The sequence below is a fragment of the Cryptomeria japonica genome, chromosome 1 (genome assembly GCF_030272615.1).
Source record: "Cryptomeria japonica chromosome 1, Sugi_1.0, whole genome shotgun sequence".
NCBI classification, from domain to species: Eukaryota; Viridiplantae; Streptophyta; class Pinopsida; order Cupressales; family Cupressaceae; genus Cryptomeria; species Cryptomeria japonica.
In genome coordinates, this window is record NC_081405.1 from 707,685,798 (window position 1) to 707,709,832 (window position 24,035).

Consider the following 24,035-nt stretch of genomic DNA (forward strand, 5'->3'; position numbering starts at 1 on the left):
TACCTGTTATGGTTGTATATTATTTTATTACCCAATAAGACAACACTCAATAGGAATATTGACCTTTCACATCCATAAAAATATTCAAAACCATTCACTAGTAGTATACAAAATAGGACTAGTGTATATATGCAATATGTTCATCTATCTATTAAAATAACCTTATCCTACTTCTAAAGAAGGAATTTCTTTGAGCTCAACTTAGACTCTTTTTTGAAATGAAATTATATAGCTCAACATTATTATAAGAGGTCTTTTTGCTTTGGAGAGGGTGATAATTACAAGATGTCTAAAATGAGAGAGTGAAAGATCAAAGATCTATGTACCCAATTGTACAACATGAACTTGTCTTGGGGGCATGATTCTTTCCTTAGGCAATTTTGCCCTCAATGGAATTTGACCTCCATGACAAGTGTATGAAGTGCTCACTTGATGCATATTTAAAGATACGAAAACAATGTGATGCTAAAGAATTGGAAGTTTAGAAGGGTTGAAATTTCAAGCTTCTTTATGTCTTAATGAGACCCCTAGGATTAAATTAACAATTTTCAAGGAGATATGTACTCTGACAAAGAATGTTATTGTGTTGATCACCAATATCTCACTAAAGACTAATGAGAACTGATAAACTATATGTTTAAGGATGTCCTTAGAAAGTGATTAGACAATAACTGGTGATTATTGCCAGTGCTTGATATTAATAGACAAGGACATGATTGATTCTTATAACAAGGGAATGCTCTTTGTTCTTTTTTGATATGCTATTCTACTAATGTGATGATGTGCAAGTTTTATATGGTCATGCCTCAATATATACAACTTTAGATATGCAACTCAAACATTTTGACACCCATACAAATGGATAATGTTAGATCCAAGGATTATGAACCTTAGAAAATGAGAATTTGAATTTTGAAAAATGGGGCATGAGCATTCTTGTGATCTTATTTAAATATAATAACCATCAATGCAATCTAATATAGGATGGGTAAACTAATGAGAATTGTATCAACAAGACTCTAAACTAAGATAAATTATATATTAGAACATAAAACATAGATCAACAACAACACAAAAATAATCAAATCATTTGATAAAACCAAACATCAAAACTATCAACCTAAAATAACATAAAACAAATAGAAAGAAAAACATTTTTTTCTTTAATTTGTAGATTTAAAAAATAAAATTATAACGTTGAGCCTTTTAATATTTTGCCTATCCCCGTTTCCTTAGCATGGCAAGGTGAGGAAATATACCCAAACAATATTATATTAACACAACAATAAACTCAAACAAGTCGACATTTTTATTAAATTTCTTGACAAAAAAACGTTATTTGCTTCCTCATAAAACATTTCTATAGATTGATCAATACTTTCCGATGTTCTGTACATGGGTTTAAACAAGGTTTTAGTTATGCAGAGGCTTAGATCAAGACTGCATTTACCTTCTGTATACGTAGGCCTAAAGCAGGCAGGAGGATGGAGACGACCCCTTACTACACAAGTTTCTGAGATAGATGAAAATATTGTCTCTGCGGTTGTATTCGAGAGATTGCCAGTCATTCTTCCCAGGCTCGATCCCGCCCTTGAAAAGTTTCAACAGTTCTCGTAAGTAAAATCTGCCATTCATCAGTTTTTTTAAACCGAAATGCTCAATCATTTTCTGTTGGGTGTGCTTACTATTCAGTTCAATCCATATATTGGAAATGCCCATTTCATTTATCTGGCCATGCGCACACATACCAGTGTATATATATAGTACTTCAGACATAATACAATGAACAAAGGGTTAAGCATTTTTCTCAACCCAAATCAAAGTTGACAATTCCAACAGTCTTAAAGGCGAATGAAACCCAGTACAGGCAATTAACTCGCATTGAAAAATCGACACCTATGTCATTTTTGCGTATATACCTATTTACCAAATCCTTGAAAATTGATAGTGGCTGGTTTTAATCGGTTGGAGTAGCCTCAGTACTTATCGATGGAGTTTCTTTGATTGCAGTTGGGGTTTCTGAACATGATGGAAACCTTTATTTACTTATAATGACCGAGCACATGTATGGTTTCCTTTATATTTTATTTTAATGAAGATTACTGTTTAGAGGTACAAGTATATCGTAGAAATGATGGCTTGAAGATTGTCCGAAGTTGTTCATCAAACTCATTCGTTCGTTTATTTATTTTTGCCTTGTCAAATCTCAGGTGAGGTTACGGGCCATATTTATTGCATTGTGTGGTTATGGTTGGATCACATTGTCAAGATTTGTAAACATGGACCACTATTCAAGCAAGCCTCATAATCAGTATACCACAACCTTGCCACATGCTTCCTGTTGGAATAACAATCTATATTCCGGACCACAAAGTACAGGTAGTACATTGCTAGAGCACCTCGACATGCAAATTGGAGGTCTTAAGTTTGAATCTTAGGTAGTTGTTGGAAAACAAGATCATATCAGAACTCTAATAGGAGCTTGAGTATGGGTGTTGGAAGAACAATTTACACTCCATATGCCCAAGGGATGTGATGCCGATTTTTTCTGCTCTACAAGGAAACCTCTAGTTGCAGCTCGTAACTCTGAGCGAGAAATTAAAATAAACCAATAACACAAGAAAAATTAATAACAATCATTCAAACACTCATATTTCAGAGCTTGATTACAGCACAAATTGTTCACAATGGCTATCCTAGCCCACTCCCCAAAGCTCTCTTCCCAAATGAAATAAAATGCTATTTTGAAAAAAAATTGATTGTAAATGACCCTTTCCAGCAGCTATGAGCCCACAAATGGAAGTTACCACAATATTTCCTAAAATACCTGAGCACAAATTGAAACTGACACACAGCAGGAGACATGGGATCCCCATCTTTAAAATGTTTTGAACCTCCTTGTTCAAAGTATTCGAGAACCCAACTGCCATGGCCTATCCTTCTACCATGTCAGGTTCTGCAATTTTCCACACAATTTCTTCTTTGGCTTCCAACCTCCAATGGACAATAAATCATCCTCCTCTGTCAGTTTGTTCTTTCTATTTTTTCTAGTTTCTTGCAGGTTCAGACCTACTTCTACTTGTCCTCCTCAGAAAGCCGTTTTTGCTTTCCTCATTGCTTGTTCAACCTCCTGTTGCACATGTAGACAAACAATTGAAAATAAAAACATGAATCTGTTAATTTTGTGCCCTAGATCAGTAATCAGATTTATGTCTTTTAATTATGCCCTAGTTTGTTAATCAGATTTGTAACATTTTAGTAAACCATAATTCAGTAAACTCAGAAATGAAACAAGTAAACAAGAGACAAACACAAATACCCTGGGAAAACCTCCAAGGAGGAAAAACCCAGCATTACAGACCCACAGGTCAGATTATATATTCTCTCTTAATTGCACAAATACAATACTTAGTTTGCTTCTCCAGATCTGATCCTTTTTGTATGTCAGATCTGCACTTCTAAGCACTTCAAGTCTGCACCAAAAAAGGCCTATGTCCTCTTGGACAAGTTCGTACAATCCTTGACAAGTTTGCACAATCCTTGGGTAAATTTGCACTTTTATTTGCAGAGCTAGTTCGCTGATTGCATGAATGAATGTGGTGAGTGATTGTGTTTGCAATTTATCTTTATTTATATGGATCTTTGACCTAGGTCATCCTTAATCCTTTTGGCACCAATTTATATTATTGTGGTGTGAGGCTTCTTAGTGTAGCGTGGAGAATGGGGCCGAACTTGTCTTGGGGGCACGCTACGCCTTAAAGATAGGACCCAGTCCTAAATGGGTTCGGATGTTGCCTTAAGGCAATCCGAACCCATCTTCCCTAGTTATAAACAACACTCCCTCTTAACTAGGGAAGAAGAGAATACATAATCTGAACCTTTAGAGTTCCATCTAGCACACAAGCATAGAATGGATCTAGCACACAAGCATAGAATTACATCTTGCACCAAGCACACAAGCATAGGATGGTTCTAGCACACAAGCATAGATTGAATACTTTTCATTCTTGCACACAAGCAAAGAATGATCAAAGCGCAACAGATAGAGTCACTGAGATTGGAGCTCCCTCTCAACCAGGGTTTCATTTTCCACAATACCAAGTCTGTCTCTGAAGTATTCGAACTTCACTCTGGATAAGGGTTTGGTAAGGATATCCGCAACCTGTTCATCTGTGCTAATATACTTTAGCTGAATGGCGCCTCTTTGCACCATATCCCGAATGAAGTGATAGTGCGTTTTCACATGTTTGGACCGGTCAAGGAACACAAGATTTACTGACATCTTTATACAGCTTTGATTATCACAATGAATGGTGGTAGGACCACTAGCTTGACCAAATAATCCAACAAGGAGTTTGCGAAGCCATACTGCTTCTTTGGATGCAACGGATGCTGCAATGTACTCAGCTTCTGCAGTGCTTAATGCTATGGAAGATTGCTTTCTACATGCCCAAGAGATCACTGCAGAGCCCAAATTGAAGCAGATACCCGAAGTACTTTTCCTGTCCTTAACACTTCTTGCCCAATCTGAATCTGAATAGTCTTCCAAGAAGATTGAGGTATTAAGTGAATACTTCAGCCCATAACCAATAGTGCCACGCAGGTATCTTAGAATGTGCTTGGCAGCTACCAAGTGAACAAGTTTAGGCCACGCAAGCTCATGAACTGACTGAGGGCATTCACAGCATAATAGATATCTGGTCTTGTATTGACTAGATACATCAAGGATCCAATCAACTGCCTGTACTCAGATGGATCTGCAAAATCAGAGTTAGCTGCAGAAACATTTAATTTCTTTAAGTTAGATTCCATAGGAGTATGCATGGGTTTACAATCCATCATTCTAAATCTTTTTAGAATATCAATAGTATATTTTCCTTGACTTAGAAAAATTTCATTGGATTTTTGCCATACTTCTAACCCTAGGAAGTAATGCATTAGTCCTAAATCCTTCATTTCAAATTTTGAGGCTAATTCTTTCTTACATCTTATGATTAGTTTATTTTCACTAGTGAGAAATAAATCATCCACATACAAAACTAAAATAAGCATATCATCATTATAAACCTTTAAGTAAATGTTAGCATCAACATCATTCTTACGAAATCCTAAGCTTAGTAAGTACTTATCAATTCTTTCATACCAAGCACGAGGAGCCTGTTTGAGCCCATATAAGGCTTTCTTCAACCTGCAAACATGAGAATCTCTTTTATGGATTACATAGCCTTCTGGTTGCTCAATATAGACTTCCTCCTCAATGACACCATTGAGGAAGGCTGTCTTAACGTCCATTTGATGCAGTTCCCAACCTTTGGCTGCAACAATAGCTATTATAGATCTAATAGAAGTATATCTAGCAACAAGAGCAAAAATTTCTTTATAATCTATTCCTTCCTTTTGAGAGAAACCACAAGCTACAAACCTAGCTTTGTATTTTTCAATACTACCATCAGCATGATGCTTAATTTTAAACAACCATTTAGAAGAAACAACAGACTTACCTTTGGGTTTGGGTACAATGTCCCAGACATCATTCTTGATGATAGACCCATACTCTTCATCCATGGCTGATTTCCAAGCATGATGGGACATAGCTTCTTCGACATTGTGAGGTTCAGACTCAATGATATTACACATCACGGAAATTTAGTTGGCGTGGTTTTGGAATCTCTTGCTATCTCTAAAGGTTCCTCTGGGAGCAGCAAATCCTTCAGCATCTTGAATTGTGTTTCTAACCCAAAGTGGTCTCTTCTTGCAGACCACAATATCCTGAGGTATATCGGTAGAGACCATGGGTTCTATTGGGTCATTTTGAACTTCTTGATTCGGAAGGTCAGTGGACTCCTCCTGTATCTCAGGGTTAGCATCAACTATTGAATCTTGATTTTCAATCACCATAGCATTATTGTCAGATAATGAACATTTAGATCTTTTGAAAACAATATCTTCTTCAAAAGTTACATCTCTACTTACCTCAACATACCTTTGACCTGAAATGTAGATCCTGAAGGCTTTGGAAGATTCACTGATACCCCTTAGGATGCCTTTCTTTCCAGAGGGATCCAACTTGGTTCGTTTTTCTTTAGGCACATGAACATACACCGGGCTCCCGAATATCCTTAGGTGGTTGATGTCAGGTTTGATTCCTGTAAAGGCTTCTTCAAGAGTTACTTTCTTTAGAGCACGATGAGGACATCTATTCTGAATGTTAATTGCTGTTTTGGATGCTTCCACCCATAGAAAAAGTTGCAGGGCTTGATCATGAATCATGGCTCTTGCAGCTTCAACAATGGTCCTGTTCTTTCTTTCAACAACTCCATTTTGCTGAGGATTGTAGGGAACACAAAACTCCCTCTTAATTCTTGCCTTAACACAAAAGTCATAGAAACTACCGGAGGTGTACTCACCTCCATTGTCAGACCTTAAACATTTAATTTGATTTCCTGTAGTGTTTTCAACTAAGGCTTTAAATTCTTTAAATCTGTTTAGGACTTCTTCAGACTCTTTAGATTTAAGAAAGTAAACCCATGTTTTCCTAGAGAAATCATCTATGAAGATAACATAATACAGGAAACCGCTAGGGGATGCTATAGACATGGGACCACATAAATTTGAATGAATTAGTTCTAACTTTTCTTTAGCCCTACTATCGCTTTTACGAAAAGGATTCTTTACATTCTTACCCATTGCACAACCTTTACAAGCATCATCATGAGATAAACTAAGTTTAGGCATACCTTTAACCATTTTTCGGAGAGTGGGAAGAGCTTGAAAGTGTAGATGTCCAAGTCTTCTATGCCATAGCTCACATGATTCAAGGGCCTCATGGATGAGAGCTTGAATTGGATTAGCTGCAAACTTATATAAACTATCACATCTATTTCCAATAACACGAGCAGTTTTGAAATTAGATTTCCTAGACCAAGCAAGTACTTTCCCTTCAGAATATGCTATTTGAAAACCCTTATCTTCTAAGACAGAAATGGAAAATCCAGGTACAAAAAGAATATCACAGAGTTGTAAGGAAATACCAGAATCTAGTTTTAAAGAGGTAGTACCAGAACCTTTTACCGAGTATCGAGCGTCATCACCGATTACCACATGAAGGTTGGTGTCTTTTTCAATTAGTTCTGAAAGATGCTCACGAAAACCTGAGATGTGTTTGGAGGCACCACTTTCAATTATCCAAGTATTACTGTCCATAGGAACATTGCTGGATAGAGCAGAGATAAGAAGATAGTCCTCACTTTGATCGACAACTTCATTTAAATTGACTTCCTTTTCCTTGGGATCATTTTGACAGTCTCTGGCATAGTGACCATACTTATTGCATCTGAAGCAACGAATGTGAGAGGAATCTCTTGACTTCTTCCTTGGATCATAGGAGGAGGATCTAAAATCTTTGCTTCTCTTTTCTTTCTTCCAATGTCCACCTTTCCTAGATTTAGCTAAGAGAACATGATTATCATCTTTGTGAGAGTTCTTGAGTTTTCCTCTTACCTCAATTCGAGATTCCTCTTCAATGCAATCAGATTGAAGACGCTCAAAGTTGGGATGATCAACTCTTCCACCAATGCTATGAATGAATGGTTCCCATTCATCAGGTAGACCATTTAATGCAATCATAACAAGATTTTTATCATAAATTTGGCAATCAAGAGTGCTTAGTTTGTCCTTTAGTTCATTGATCTTCATGAAGTAGGCTATGATTGAGTCTTCTTCTTTCATTTTCATGTGAAGAAGCTGCTGCCTTAGAGCAAGAGCCTTGCTGAGGTTGTTGACTTCATACATCCCTTCCAACTGTTTCATCATTTCCCTGGCAGACACAAATTTTGATATGACAGTGACAAGATGATTCTTAACGGATTCAATTATGATCTTCCTAGCCTTGAGGGAGTCTTTCTTGAACTGCTTCAGCTTTTCAACATCTTCCGGAGGGGACAACCTTTCTTCTTCTACGAATTTCAGCAGATCATTCTCTTCAAGGATCAATAGAATATGGACTTTCCAAGCAGCAAAATCAAGGGCTCCATCAAGTCTATCTTCAGCCCTCAAACCTGACATTTTAATCTGAAAACAAACAGCAACTATATGTAGTAAATGATTTACTAAAATCTGAAGTTAGTGACACCTTAGCTCTGATACCATGTTAATTTTGTGCCCTAGATCAGTAATCAGATTTATGTCTTTTAATCATGCCCTAGTTTGTTAATCAGATTTGTAACATTTTAGTAAACCATAATTCAGTAAACTTAGAAATGAAACAAGTAAACAAGAGACAAACACAAATACCCTGGGAAAACCTCCAAGGAGGAAAAACCCAACATTAAAGACCCATAGGTCAGATTATATATTCTCTCTTAATTGCACAAATACAAAACTTAGCTTGCTTCTCCAGATCTGATCCTTTTTGTATGTCAGATCTGCACTTCTAAGCACTTCAAGTCTGCACCAAAAAAGGCCTATGTCCTCTTGGACAAGTTCTCACAATCATTGGGTAAATTCGCACTTTTATTTGCAGAGCTAGTTCGCTGATTGCATGAATGAATGTGGTGAGTGATTGTGTTTGCAATTTATCTTTATTTATATGGATCTTTGACCTAGGTTGGCCTTAATCCTTTTGGTGCCAATTTATATTATTGTGGCGTGAGGCTTTTTAGTGTAGCGTGGAGGATGGGGCCGGACTTGTCTTGGGGGCACGCTACCCCTTAAAGATAGGACCCAGTCCTAAATGGGTTCAGATGTTGCCTTAAGGCAATCCGAACCCATCTTCCCTAGTTATAAACAACAGAATCAAGTTAAGGAAATAAATAAAATTCCCATAGGTCCTTCCTTTTTTCACATTATGCTATTTAAGCATGTTTTCCAATTTTTTTTTGCAGTTTGCATCTTTTCCATCGCTTGCTGCCTATCATGGACTATCAAGAGTTCATTTTTCTTTTCATCTATTTTTGCTTTCATATCAACTTCTGACATACTCATGATATCATGCCCTTCATATTCATTCTTCACAATGTGATCCTCCTTTACGAGGACTTTTTCTTCTCCCTCATCAAACATGGGGCCTCCAAAGATCTCCCATCTTTTCTGTTGCTTTATCTCTAACATGGATTATTTCCACAACTGAAACAACTTGGGCTGCTCTATTGATAGGCCGCATCCTTTTTCGTTACAGTTTTCAACTCCTTTCCTCTTCCTGGGTGATCATCGATACTTTCCCCCTCTTCAGGATATCACAACTCAACATCTTCAGCCCATTCATCGGTCTTTTCTCTCTCAAACTTTTTGTAAATCATATTTAAGAGTCTTCCATTGACTAGTGATATTAACAATCCCTTGATGGATTTAGTCTTTCCTTCTTCTAGCAGTTCAATCCCTTGGCTAATCCTAGGCTCTATGGCTTTCCTCTCTGAGAACAGCTTTTGCCCAGAATTTTGTATTTATTCTCACCAATCTTTGTCACCTTTGTGAACCCTTGAATGCCTTTGCTTTAACTTTCCCATTATTACTTGCTTCGCACTGCTACAACATCCACCATAATTCTCCAATTAAAAATCTAATTTTTCTAGCTTACTTTGATTGATTTTACTTGTTTCTGTCTCTTCCTTTATCTTATGTTTTCTTTCAACTTGGTTATCCTCTTTTTTAACATCACAAAACAACTCCATCTCTACATCCATAGCTATAGCCATAGCTCTCCTATAAGCCGTCATAACTTTTCTTATGAATTCTCTATTTTCAGCATCTTTGCATGCTCTGGTACCATTTCAGGCCTACAAATTTTGTTGCTGCAAGTTAAATATATTGCTTTCGCTGAAAGTTGATCTAAATAGAATAGCTAAAAACACAGCATAGCAACTAATGCAAATACTCCAAGCTTTCACTGGGCCGGGGTAGCCATTTTGGAGGTGAATTTGCTGTTGTAATTGTATTTGAGTTCAGGATAATAGGATTATTTTTTTCTGCTGCTATCTTTTCTGTATACTGCATTTGTTTCTTTGTCCATTGTGGGTTAATAGAGAATAGGGCAGAGAATAACCATTTTGGAGGAGAATTTGCCATTGTATTCAAGTTCAGGAATAAAAGGATTTCTTTTTCCCTTTTTCTGCTGCTATCTTTTCTGTATGGTGCATTTGTTTCTGTGTCCATTGTGAGTTAACATTAACTGCTATTATGCATTTTTGCTGTTCTCGTTATATCCATTTTCAGTGAGAGCAGAGTATTGAACTTGCGAGGTTGTCTGCATCAAGATGAGTTATCTCCAGTGGTCGACCATCCTGGCATGCAAATAGGAGGCCATTAAATCAAGTCCTTGAGAACCCATGTATAATAGCAGAGTTACAGGCTGCCTTATTGTGGTGGAAGGATTTGAAATTGGGTCAATGCTCTTATTAGTGCTCGATCATTTTCATTACACCACATTTCCTTACACAACTTTTGTTGGTTCCGGCAATAGATGATACTCAGCTTGTTTTTTCGCACTCAATATACTCCTTTTGAACATTGAAGAGAGTACTTAACTCCAGAAAATACTTATGAGAAGACTCCCAAAAGAACAACATAATCATGGGGCTCATGCCCTCCAAATCTGAACCTGGGTCATTATGGCTGTGAGCTTCATAATTTGGCCTAAGAAGCTCTATGCACACGTGGAGCCTTAAGTAAACAAATCACATATCCTTCCAGCTCAAAAGTATAGGTAACTCTTTCAAATATAATTTGACTAATGAGAACATTTAAGTTTATCAGATGAAATACATAGAAAAAACTCATCAAATGTAAAATATATTTGTCCAAGGGTTGAGCTTAATTGGTTAAAACTTAAAATCACGAGCCATTGGCATGGCATACCCTGCAGGGATGGCATCCCCTGGGAACTGCTGCATTGTCAGATGGTTTTTATGTTGTATTGACTGCTTGTTACTTTAGACTCACAGCTGTTGTCTGTAGTTGCTTTGGAGGCCTGCAGATAAACAAAACAATAAAAAAAGAACTGCTGTGGTAAGCTGCAAACTTTACCGCAGTCAACTTGTAAATAAAAGATAGTAAATATGCACTAAATCAATAATCCTTAATACAAAATATAAGATCAACCATGATGTCCCATAAAATTAATTGCATCAATACTTAATTTTTTTTAATATTGGTTCTGCCTTGATGCAACAACCAGAAATGGAAGAAACACAGAAACCAAGTACTGTAGCCCACAAAATTTACTGCAAAAAAAATTGCAAATCCATAAAGACAAAACAACAATGTCTGCTTCAAGGGGATAAACAAAAAAATTTGCATCATGGAACTGCCGTGTGGAATAATTTTTCTTATCTGTCAACTGAGAAACCTGTCTCGTAGAGAAGTGATTCTCCTCCATCATGACCTCAAGGGTACTGTTAACATATTGAAGCCATTAGGCCTGTTTTCTCTGTTTCTGATACGATCCACACATATAATAATGGAAATAAGACAATATTGAAGATAAATCACACACCACACAAAGATGCTTGTGGTCCAAGATGCCACAATATCTAATATTTGCAGAAATAGAATAAACTGTTGAAGTAGGATAACATTGTACAATACTCCTTAGGGAAGAAGCAGCTCAATGCTATATCTCCAAGGGATCCCAAAGTTCAAACACAATATCATACTCAACACATAGCCTTAAAGGATATTCACTTTTTTTATATAGACTTCCTCCTTATAATATAATGGAGAGGTAATCCTATTGAAGGCCTACTCAATGCCTAATGTAATTAATTACACAAGCTGTCCTCATGATCCAATATAGCTAACTTAAGGGATGTGTGCCACATGTTAGCATCCCCATCCACCTAATTACATTATAATATCATATTCCTAGGTACATAACATGCCATCCCTATGACTCTTGCAAGTCATTACAAATATGATTCCATGGCCAATCATCCAACCATCCATAGTTGATCTTTGCAATGGTTTTAGCTTGATGATATCCAAATCCCATCCTTGATCCATATTTTGCTACATCCATTTGATTATCATAGTATGCTTTCCTTTTCTGCCATGAATAGTGATTGCTTCTAGGATGCCACTGATTGTTGTAGTTGTTCCTTTGATTCCATAAGATCCATAGTGATTGGATTGTTGATTCCATGTATTATCATGTCTTCATGATGATTTCCTCCGTGATTCTTGTCTCTCACAATGATGTGGATGCCTATATATTGCACCCTTTGCTATCTTTGGAACCTTCTTTGATCCTTCACCCGTAGTTTTTGCTGGCTTTGTCGACTCATGAAGGGAAGCAAATGATACCTCTTTTTTCTTGATAGCTATCTCCTCAAGTTTGACCCTTGAATCTTTGGTTCACACTTCAGTAGCTTCTTGAACTTTCTTAACCTTGACTTTCCTTAGGTCTTCATTATGGGTAATATCTAGTATTTTAACTTTCTTCCTCTTGTACCAAAGTTTCATGAACGTATTTTGCACATTAATGTTTATTATTCCCAAAGATTCTAATCAAGGATAACCAAGAAAAATATCCAACCCAGCTATATCTAAAGCATACAAGTTTGAATGCAAAACATATTATCCATGGAGAGCTTTAAATCTTAAAAAAATTGAGTATCCTTACCCCTTATTTGATTGACCTTGATGTGCTTTGCTTGTACCTATAGTTTGTTAGTTAATTCCATTCTGATAAAGTTATACTTGCTGCTAGGGTGTGCAGAAACAATAACCTTTGCCCTTTGAATACATCCATGAAATTGAAGGATTGAATCTTCCTTCTTTGGAGCTAAAGTACATGAACTTTTGCCCTCCATCTTCTCTTTGCCACCCCCCTCCTTCTCCTCTTCTTCTTCGTCATCTTCTCCTTCTTCTATTAGTTTGTTTGGTGCCCATCTATTGAAGGAAGCTTGTTCTTGTTCATCCAAAGAAGACAATGTATTACACAATGGTATAAACCAGTAACTAGCTCCACTATTTAGAATAGAGAGAAACCTACTTTCTTACCATAAGTTCTCTTTTATTGGTTCCACCATTTTAATGCATCTCCACTATTATCAAATTTAGGAATCTCCATTGAAACTAGGGTTTCAATAAATGATCTTACTACCAAATCTAGTTGACAAAACTTTGACTTGATCATTTAATAATGTCTTTGGCCACAAAACCAAAAATACAAATAATTGACCCCTAATTGTCATGTCCCCTTCACCCAGGAGGAATAAGTAATATTTTTTTAGTTAAATAAAAATAGTGTTTATAAACACCAAAAGAATAATATTAAATAGAGTAATATTATTATAATAATATTCATTATTTTAATAATAGTAATAGCTCATTTTGTTTGAGGCTATTAAGTTCTTTCAAAATTCTGTGATCAAAATAGAAGAGATGGAGATATGATCTGAAAGTTGTATTTTATCTGCTATAGCGTGTTTTCAAGATGCACCACACTTGTCAATTTTGGTGTGTACATCCTCCTCAATGTAAGCATGCTATATAAGTGGATGAGGGGTTACGTAGTGAAGAGATATGTCTTCCCACGTGGGAAGACACATCTCTTCCCTACGTACCTCTCACCACAGTATATAAACTAGTCACCGTTTACTTACCCGATCAGAAGGAGTGCGACTTGTTTGAGAATCGCTTTACCACCCGATACCTTGAACGGTGTAACCGTTGGTCAAACGCGATAAGTTAACTTTGGTTTTATTTATCATTAGTTAACATTAACATATTAGTATATGTAATCAAATATATATATATCGGAAGCATGAAATAGTACGCCCGACGGTACAAAATTAACAGTCCCTCTTAACTAGGGAGGACACATTTCATGTTAGAAAAAACTTCACATTCATCCATTGATTGCGAAGAGAGGAGATATCACACCATAGTGATATTCAGAGATATGGTTCAACAATGAATATCAAGTCTCATGATACTCACCATAACTCATAGTTATCAAGTAAGGTATGTGCACTGGCATCAAATCACATGATGCCTACCATACTGAAAATGATTTCATGGCATGTCCACGAATATTATGCTCATAATACTCACCATGATCTCTATCATAATTATGGTTTATTTAATGATATCAACCAACAGATATCTACCATAATGTCTCAGAGATATATATACTATCATGACATGTCCACAGATATCAAGTCACATGATATCCATCAAGATAGTTAAATTGATAATTGTAAAATCGTCACCTTACAATATCAATTTGAAACAAGTGTTCATTATTGAAAAGTCGTCACCCTTCAATAATGTTCACAGAAGGCCCATGCAGTCATGGAGTCACACACATGACAAATAAAAGAGTTTACACACTAAACATCTTTAAATATATTAGTATATCAGAATAAATGAGACTCTATCTCAAAATTAAATAACATTTTCAACCATACCAAGTTTATCTCTAAAGTGTTCAATCTTGATCCTGGAGAGAGGCTTGGTAAGAATGTCTACAATCTGATCACCTGTACTAATATAATTCAGTCGGATCACATTCCTTTCCACCATATCTCGAACATAGTGATAAGGAATCTCAATGTGTTTAGACTTGTCATGAAATACTGGATTCATTGAAAGCTTGATGCAACTTTGATTGTCACAGTAGATGACAGTAGGATTTAAGGGCTGACCAAACAGTCCTACAAGCAATTTCCGGAGCCATACAACTTCTTTTGCTCCCATGGAGGCTGCAATGTATTCAGCTTCTGTAGAACTCTGAGCAACTGAAGACTGTTTTCTACATATCCATGAGGTCATTCCTGATCCTAAACTGAAGCAACATCCTGATGTGCTTTTCCTGTCAACTATGCTTCCAGCCCAATCAAAATCAGTGAATCCATGTAGGTCAAGTTCTACATGTTTATATTTCAAACCAAAACCAATAGTTCCTCGAAGATATCTCAGAATATGCTTTGCAGCAACAAGATGTATTTCCCTAGGTTCACACATGAACTGACTTAGTGCATTTACAACATAACATATATCAGGTCTTGTGTTTACCAAATACATTAGAGATCCAATAATCTATTTGTAGGAGTATAGGATCTGCAAACTCTGATTCTGTAGCTGTTTCCTTTAGCTTGTGCAGATTTGTCTCCATAGGTGTGGTCATGGATCTACAATCCAACATTCTAAATCTCTTGAGTATATCAATGGTGTATTTTCCTTGATTAAGGATTATACCATCTGCCTGCTGCAAAACTTCCAATCCAAGGAAGCAGTGAAGAATTCCTAAATCTTTCATATCAAACTCAGAGGCTAATTCTTTCTTACATCGAGAAATACAATTATCCTCTCCTGTGATTAGTAGATCATCAACATAAAGAATAAGAATTAATAATTCACCATTGATTACCTTGTAGTAGAGATTTGGATCTGCTTCATTCTTGAAAAACCCTAATTCCAAGAGATAGTGATCAATTCTTTCATACCATGCTCTGGGGCCCTGTTTCAGTCCATAAAGAGCTTTCTTTAATCTGCAGACATGTGATTCAGCCTTATGAATCACAAAACCTTCAGGTTGCTCCAAATAAACTTCTTCTTCAATCTTACCATTTTGAAAAGCAGTCTTGACATCCATTTGATGGACTTTCCATCCTTTAGATGCTGCAATAGCCAAAATTGCTCGGACAAAAGTGTATCTGGCAACAAGAGCAAATGTCTCTTCATAGTCAATACCTTCTTTCTGTGAGAAACCTCTGGCAAAAAACCTTGCTTTGTGCTTCTCAATGCTGCCATCTGTTGTATGTTTGACTTTGAAAGATACCACAGATTTGCCTTTAGGCCTAGGCACAATATCCCAGACATCATTTTTCAGAATTGACTGATACTCTTCTGACATAGCATCTTTCCAAACTCGATGCTTGAGCGCATTTCCAACACAAGAAGGTTCTGCATCAATGATCTCACTCATCAAGGCAGTATAACTGGAAAATAGGTTAGGTCTCTTACTTTCTCTGAAGGTCCCCTTTGGAGCAGCATAATTTTCAGCTTCTTGAAGCATCTTTTTAGCCCAAAGTGGTCTCTTCCTAGTTTCGGAATAATTTTCTTCTAAAGGTAAGCCTTGAACTTCATGTTCAGCATCTTCAGGGGTCTCCCTCTGAATCTTAGAGGTGGAATCCTCATCCAAGCTTGTAGGAGGATCTTGGTGTTCTAATTCATTAGAGCTTTTGGACCTCCTGAATGCTATGTCTTCCTCAAAGATGACATCTCTGCTTAGTTCAATTTGTCTTTGACCAGGTATGTATATTTTGTAGGCTTTAGAGGTTTCACTGTACCCAACGAATACTCCTTTCTTTCCAGAAGGTTCTAACTTTGACCTCTTTTCTTTGGGGACATGAATATAGACTGGACACCCAAAGATCCAGAAATGACTTATGTCAGGTTTGTTGCCAGTAATTGCTTCTTCACGGGTTTTATTGTCAAGAAGAGAATGAGGACATCTATTTTGAATGTACACAGCTGTCCTAGATGCTTCAGCCCAAAATGAGGTTTCTATATTTTGGTCAAACAACATAGCCCTAGCAGCTTATACTATAGTCCTATTCTTTATTTCAGCTACCCCATTTTGTTGTGGGTTATAAGGTACAGTTAACTCCCTCTTAATCCCAGCATTTATACAATAATCTTTAAACATATCAGAAGTGTATTCCCCCCCATTGTCTGGTCTTAAGGTTATGATTTTCTTACTTGTCATATTTTCTGCAAGAGCTTTGAATTCCTTAAATTTAGAAAGGATTTCTTCAGACTCTTTGTACCTCAGAAAATATATCTAGGTCTTCCTAGAATAATTATCTACAAATATTACATAATATAAAAATCCCCCTAATGAGGGTACATACATGGGTCCACATAAATCAGAATGAACTAATTCTAATACATTTTTGGATTTACTGTTGCTAGAATTGAAAGACCCTTTAGTATTCTTTCCCAAGGCACACCCTTTGTAGGCTCCTTCAGATTTTTGACTTAGCTTGGGTAAGCCGATCACCATCTTCTCTATCTTAGGTAGGGCATGGAAATGAAGGTGCCCTAATCTTCTGTGCCAAAGTTCATTCGAATTTGGAGTCTCATGATTCAAGGCTAGAGGTGGAGTGGTGCAAAGTCTGTAGAGGCTCCCTTGTCTTACTCCAATGGTGTGGGCTTTCTTGATGGTGGAGTTCTTCGGCCAAGCAATTTCCTTTCCTTCCATAAAGGTTAATCTGTAACCCTGATCTTCAAGTGTAGAAACCGAGACAAGGTTTCTCTTTATACCAGGTACAAATAGAACTCCAGTCAACTGTAGGGATATGCCTCACTTTAGGTTGATATTGCAAGTTCCTATTCCCATAATTGGATAATTTGAGTCATCACCAATTGTCACTTCTTCATTTGAACTTTCCACAAGTGTATCTAGGTGCTCACGAAATCCAGTGATGCGTCGAGATGCTCCGCTATCAATCACCCATGTGTTGAAACTAGAGGTGACTTGACTAGAGAGGGCCGAGTAGAAGACTAGCTTCTCGGAATTACTCCCTTTCTTAATTTCTTCCATTGAAGCTTGTTGTTTGATCCTGTCGGGACACTTCATTTCATAGTGCCCATATTGGTCACATCTGAAACATTGTACTTCAGAAATGTCTCTCTTCTTCTTTGAAGACCTCTTCCCATTTAAGCTGTTGTCCCTCTTTCTCTTGAAGTTCTTCTTCTTTCCTTTCTTGTGGGAATTAGAGTTTAGAACTTGAATGTCTTCATTACCATTGTCTTGTTTTATTCTTCTTGTGACAAGCTGAGATTCCTCTTGAATGCAATCGGTTTTCAATCTATCAAACTTAGGAAATTTAGAATGAGCACTGATTCCTTGAATGAACGATTCCCATGAGGTAGGAAGTCCATTTAGGGCCATCATAGCAAGTTCTTTGTTGTCTACTAGATGTCCAATAGTGGATAGTTGATCCCTAAGCTCAGTGATCCTCAAGAAATAGGATGTAACTATTTCTCCTTTATTCATCTTTATATGGTGTAGTTGATTCTTTAGGGTGAGAGCCTTGCTAGTGTTGTTGATTTCATAAATGTTAGCTAGTGCTTTGAACATCTGAAAGGCCGTCTCATATTTAGAAATAACTGGTACAACGTGGTCTCTTACTGAATCCACAATTATCTTAAGGGCCTTCTCATTGTCCTTGCTCCACTGAATTTTCTCTGTATCATCAGAGGGTTCAGGAATTTCACTTTTGACATGGGAGTCAATTTTATTTTCTTTCAAAACAAGCATGATCCTGAATTTCCAAGATACAAAATTTGATGCTCCATCTAATCTATCTTCAAACCTAACTCTGGTTGCCATTAGGATTATGAGAATGTGATCTTAGTAAGAGCGTGGTGAAAGTTTATGAGATCGTTACAGAATTTTAATATGATCTTCCTTAACTTCGCTCTGATACCATGTTAAGTTCTTTCAAAATTCTGTTATCAAAATAGAAGAGATGGAGATATGATTTGAAAGTTGTATTTTATCTGCTATAGCGTGTTTTAAAGATGCACCACACTTATCAATTTCTGTGTATACATCCTCCTCAATGTAATAAGCATGCTATATAAGTGGATGAGGGGTTACGTAGTGAAAAGATATGTCTTCCCATGTGGGAAGACACATCTCTTCCCTACGTACCTCTCCCCACAGTATATAAACTAGTCCCCGTTTACTTACCCGATCGGAAGGAGTGTGACTTGTTTGAGAATCGCTTTACCACCCGATACCATGAACGGTGTAACCGTTGGTCAAATGCGATAAGTTAACTTTGGTTTTATTTATCATTAGTTAACGTTAACATATTAGTATATGTAATCAAATTCATATATATATATATATATATATATATATATATATATATCGGAAGCATGAAATAGTACGCCCGACGTTACAAAATTAACAAAGGCAGACTCAATTTTAATTTTTGGTGTGATTTTTTGGGCCCTAGTGCCTTGCCCAAATGGGTATTTATTTGCTTGTTGCTACTGGGCACCATCATTTGCAAATTGGCAAGAATTTTGGGAATAATTCTAAAGTGGTTGCTTGGATGAAAACTCCAGTTACCTACAAGGTTAGGACACAAACCCTAGCCTTTCTAGTCAGTTTTCCTACTCAAATTTACATCTTCAAACCCTACTTTTAGTATTAATCTAGGACAGTATTAATCTACAGGTGACCTCCTTTTGTGAGGGTCTGCAACAGGGCTACAACTAGGTAGCAGATCCATTCAATCAACCTACTTGAGCTTATCCTAGTTGCCGTTGGATCTTAAGAACAGTGCTGGGCAAACTTTTGCAGGACTGTTAGAGAATCTGGGCAATGTTACCATCTGTTACACCTTGAGGACGAAAAACCTTATTTGTGTATGGAGTTCTGGGAGATTGGAGCTGCATTCACTTGTAAAACATACAACAGTCAAAGTGTTGTGGACTATGCTATTTGTTCACAACATTACACCTTGAGGATAATGGAGTTAGTGATAGGAGTCCTCAATAGGGCTACATTCAGATCATACCCCACACACACATGCACGCGCACACACACACACTTGCACCCACACACACGCACACACACACACGCTTGCACCCACACACACGCACATGCACATGCGCGTGTGCACAAACAGACAGCCATCCACATAAAGATGTAGCAGGGGGAACAAATCCACTCCAACCAAAAGAGAGCATCTTTATAGGCTAGAATCTTAATGACTCAAGAAAATAAAAAACTCTTCAAAGTTGCCCTCAAACGGTTTATTAGGGAATATGAGACAGTCCAGATCATGGAGAGAATTATCTTATAAGCAAGGACATGTTGGTTTCCCTAATTCACAAGATGATTGTAAGAGGACTAGATCCAAAAGAGAAGCAAAAATTACTTTTCTGGCAAATCCTTGGTTCGATGTTGAGTGCAAGATAGCAAAAAAGTAAAAAGAAATCTGCGAGAAGGTGGGATGGCAAAGAAAGTAAGTGTGATGTCCCAGTCAAAATCCAAACAAGCAACTTCATCAATAAGTCAAATGATTTGCTATTAGAAGTGCTTCAATCATCGACTTCACTGCTATATCCTAAATGGTCGACATAATAGCCAACATACAAAGACGACAATACAATATAGTTATAAGAATTGGCCAAGGAAAGAGTCTAAACAATGAAATTTAGGCACATTATACATTTCTCCAATGGCTATAGATATGTTCAAGAGTGGAGTCAAATTTGACCAAGCCATATGAAAATCCTTACCCAAGATTGTCAACAGCCTCAATCACCGATCAAGAGGAATCAAACAGCATATTGTATCAATGTCTCCTTAAAAGCATTCTATTACATCCAGCAAATATTGTATCATAGCAAACAACCAATGGTAATCCACATATACCAGTTATATTAGATATTACCTGTTCTTAATCGGAATCGGTCATCAGCATAGTACGATCCATTTCCATACAAGAAGAAAATCAATAAGCTAATCGCATGAAGTAGTTAACAATGAAATTAACACCGTTCAGCCTTCAGAGATGTGATTTAAAGATATATTTCTAAATTACTCCCAAGGGGTGCAATTGACAAGGAAGGTATTAATTGAAATTGAAAGGGGATGTTTATGAAAAGACATGTCTCTTCAATCCAAGGAGTAAGACTCTTGGATGTAAAGGCATATTAAAGGAGTATTGAATACTATTTCAAAGCATCATTGGATTGTTTCTTTATTCTATTCATCCATAAGTGGATCACTCATTTGAGCAGTTGCCTTTTGGCTAATTTTGCTGCGTACATTTAAGGATAGCAATCAAGAACAGCACCACCATCCTTGTATACTTCTAAGGTCTAAATCAGAAACAGCAAATTACATCATCGCTATAAGTGATAGAGAGCAGACTTACAGCATACTTCATATTGCCATATCAGGAACAGCTATAAACAATTGAGAGGAGACTTACAGCACAAGTTACATTGCCATATCAGAAATAGCAAGGTTTGCTCTATCATTTGTAGATTGGAGTATAGCAGAGGTCATCATTGCATAATCCCCGTCGACATATCAAGGAAAGCAAAGATACTCTATATTATCTTATCAACAAGAAATATAAATTGTAGATTTGAATATCAAAGATATTCATTGCATCCCATAAACTTGATTAATATAACATGATTAAGATTGTCATAATTACCGTCATTGATAAGTGATATCAACTGTAAATTCTAAGGATAAACATTTATAAGCAGATCATAATATATTATTTTTATAATAAGTGGTATTAATTATCTTTTTAGAGTCTCTGATTGGAAAGAAGTCTCTTGCAATTGATTTATAAGTGAATAGTCCCTTATTCCTAAGAATTTACATAAGGGGACATTACAGTCAGAAAGAGTATGAAAAAATGTCAAGGTGTAGAAAGAGAAATATGTGAGCACAAGAAGGGTGGAGCTGATTACCCTTGGAATACAAAACCCCGAAAGATCTTGGAAAGAGCTACAACAAAAGAGAAAACAAATAGAAAACAATATCACAGGTTGTCGATGGCTTGAATACGCAAAAATGTTATATGAATGTGGCTAGGATAAACATAGGCCTCTGATAATCATTACAACTACTAAACTTTTCATGAATGAAGATATCGATCAGGGCATAAATCATATAGATGGGCTGCAAGCATAACATTTAAAATGGGGTATTGAGGTCCTTGCACCTCATATCAAATACATTTTCAATATTGTCACTCAAGAGGGCTTCTCGGAAAATTGGATGACAAATGTTGTGATTCCTCTTCACAAAAGTGGTGATATCAATAATCCATTAAATTACTGCACTACTATGTTTAATACCCTCCTTGGGAAACTTTTTGGAAGCATGGTTGAGCACATAATCAGTAGTTGAGCAGGAAAAGGAGGAAAAAGAGCTAAAGGACAGGCTGGTTTTAGACCAAAACATTCCACCATCAACCATGGTGTTACCCTTAGGTTCTTGGTTGAAAAAATATGGAATGCCCAAGGTGGTGAGGCCTTTTACTGTTATGTAGACTTTAAAAAAGCCTTCGACATGGTACCACATGATAAACTGTGGAATATAATGGAGGAATTGGAAGTTCCAAATGTGCTTAGAGCTGTAGTATATACACTCTATGAGCAGGTCAAGGCTAAAATCGGAACCATAGATGAAATGTTAGAGTGTTTTGACAATGATATTGGAGTCAAATAAGGCTGCCCGCTTTCCCCAACTTTGTTTGGGCTATACATTGATAAGTTAGAAGAGTGATTAAACAAGGCTGGTGGGGAGGGAGTTCAGTTTGCTAAATATACAATAAACCTACTCCTATATGCAAATTATCTCATAGTAATTGTTAAAACGGCTCATAGTCTGAGGGAACACTTGAAGGTACTTGAAACCTTTTGTCAAGAAGTTGGGATGCAAATGAACGCTAGCAAAACCAAAGTGATGATCTTCTCTTTGCAGAGAAATAAAAAGAAACAAAATAACTTCAATTATGAAGGCAACCTGTTGGAAGTAGTGAATGAGTACAAATGGCTTGGGCTCGATTTTTACGGCAAGCTTAATTGGGAAATGTGAGAGGAAGAAGAATTCAAGGAGGGTGTAAAGCTCTATATTCCCTACAAAATAGTTGTAAAAATGCAAAACTATGGGACTGGAAAACCAAGAGAATTCTTTTTGGTTTGTTGGTCACTCGATTGATTCTCCATGTATTCTCCATGTGTGTGAAATTTGGGGCAGCAGCATGTTGGATTAGAAATGGAGGCAAGTAGAAATTATCCAAAACATCTAATCATAAGTAGTCTCAAAATTAAAACTGCTGTTCCATATGAGATTTTATTGGTGGAAATAGGTACCTTCCATTTGGAAGGATCGGTGATGGTCCAATTATTAAGCTACCGAATAAGAAGACTCAAAATATGGAAAAACCTTGTTGGCCTAAGATGATTATGGAAGAAGACTTAACTAGAAGGAAGAGCTCATGGATGAAACAAAATGACAAATAGATGAAGAATGGGACTTTAATATGCAAGATTGCCCAAATACCAATAGGAATTAAAAAAGTTTGTGAGGGAAAAATTTAGGAATGAGAGCCGGACAAAACAAAGTGGCTGAAAAAAATCTTATTATATCAAAGAATTTAACCCCACAGGAGATCATGAAGAAAACGCCTACATAGGAGCGGATATTAATTGGAAAGCAAAAATGTTGATAGCCCAATTAAGGACTAGTTTTCATCACTTGAGATGTGAAATTGGTAGATGGATGATACCTAAAGAGGAGTGGGAAAAGAAAATATGCTTATTTTGTAACACTAGAGTGATAGAGACAAAATGACACTTTGTCATGGAATGCTCAATGTACAACGACATCTGTACCAGCTACGAGGATATCTTGAAAATTGTCAATTTAAGCATGTTGTTTCAGGATGCAAGGCTGGGAAAAACAACAAACTTATTGATCAAAATTCATTGTCGAAAATCAGATCTAAAGAGGAGTTCACAAACTGTATAAAGGGGTCACATGCTATTCTTGGGTCCCATAGGCTGCTTTGGCCTCATGGACATTATTAAAATCATTCATTCATCCGTTGCATTGAGAGGAGCGGTAGTATCTAATAATAACACATTTTTCCTTCACTCTGCTGCCACCTGGTTCCAGTTTGGAGAGCAACTTTGGGGTCAAGATGAATCAGATCTGCATTACAATGCGTAACTGTGCTTGAAATCTGGGCGACCAGACCGTTGCAGCAACAGATTGAACCAGTTAGAGGGAGACGTGGAAGCTGCAACAACATACTGAGGGTTCAACATGCTGCTCTAGGGTCTGAACATCAGTTTGGAGGGTGAACCATGGTCCAAACTACCCAGGGAAGCCTGAAATGACATTCTTAACCTCCTGAGTACAGAAATCTGCAAGTTGAACGATAACAGTGAGGGTTTCATTCCTCAAACACTCAGTGCTGGGTGTGACTGGGGGTAATCTCATACCCAAGCCACCTAGAGTGTCCAAACATCATTCT

The 24,035-nt window shown here is 36.9% G+C and overlaps 1 protein-coding gene across 4 annotated transcripts in view; it reads left to right on the plus strand.

Moving 5' to 3' along the window:
* Nucleotides 1–1,314: 1,314 nt before the first annotated feature.
* Nucleotides 1,315–24,035, plus strand: part of LOC131046091 (uncharacterized) — a 38,706-nt gene continuing 15,985 nt past the window's right edge. For 2 of the 4 annotated variants that reach the window (XM_057979753.2, XM_059221677.1), the window contains exon 1: nucleotides 1,317–1,613. In XM_057979753.2, coding sequence (XP_057835736.2) covers nucleotides 1,396–1,613 — 218 coding nt within the window. In that variant the 5' untranslated portion in view covers nucleotides 1,317–1,395. Of the gene's footprint in view, nucleotides 1,614–24,035 lie in introns of all 4 variants that reach the window. The other 2 variants (XM_057979755.2, XM_057979754.2) reach the window with 2 other exon arrangements.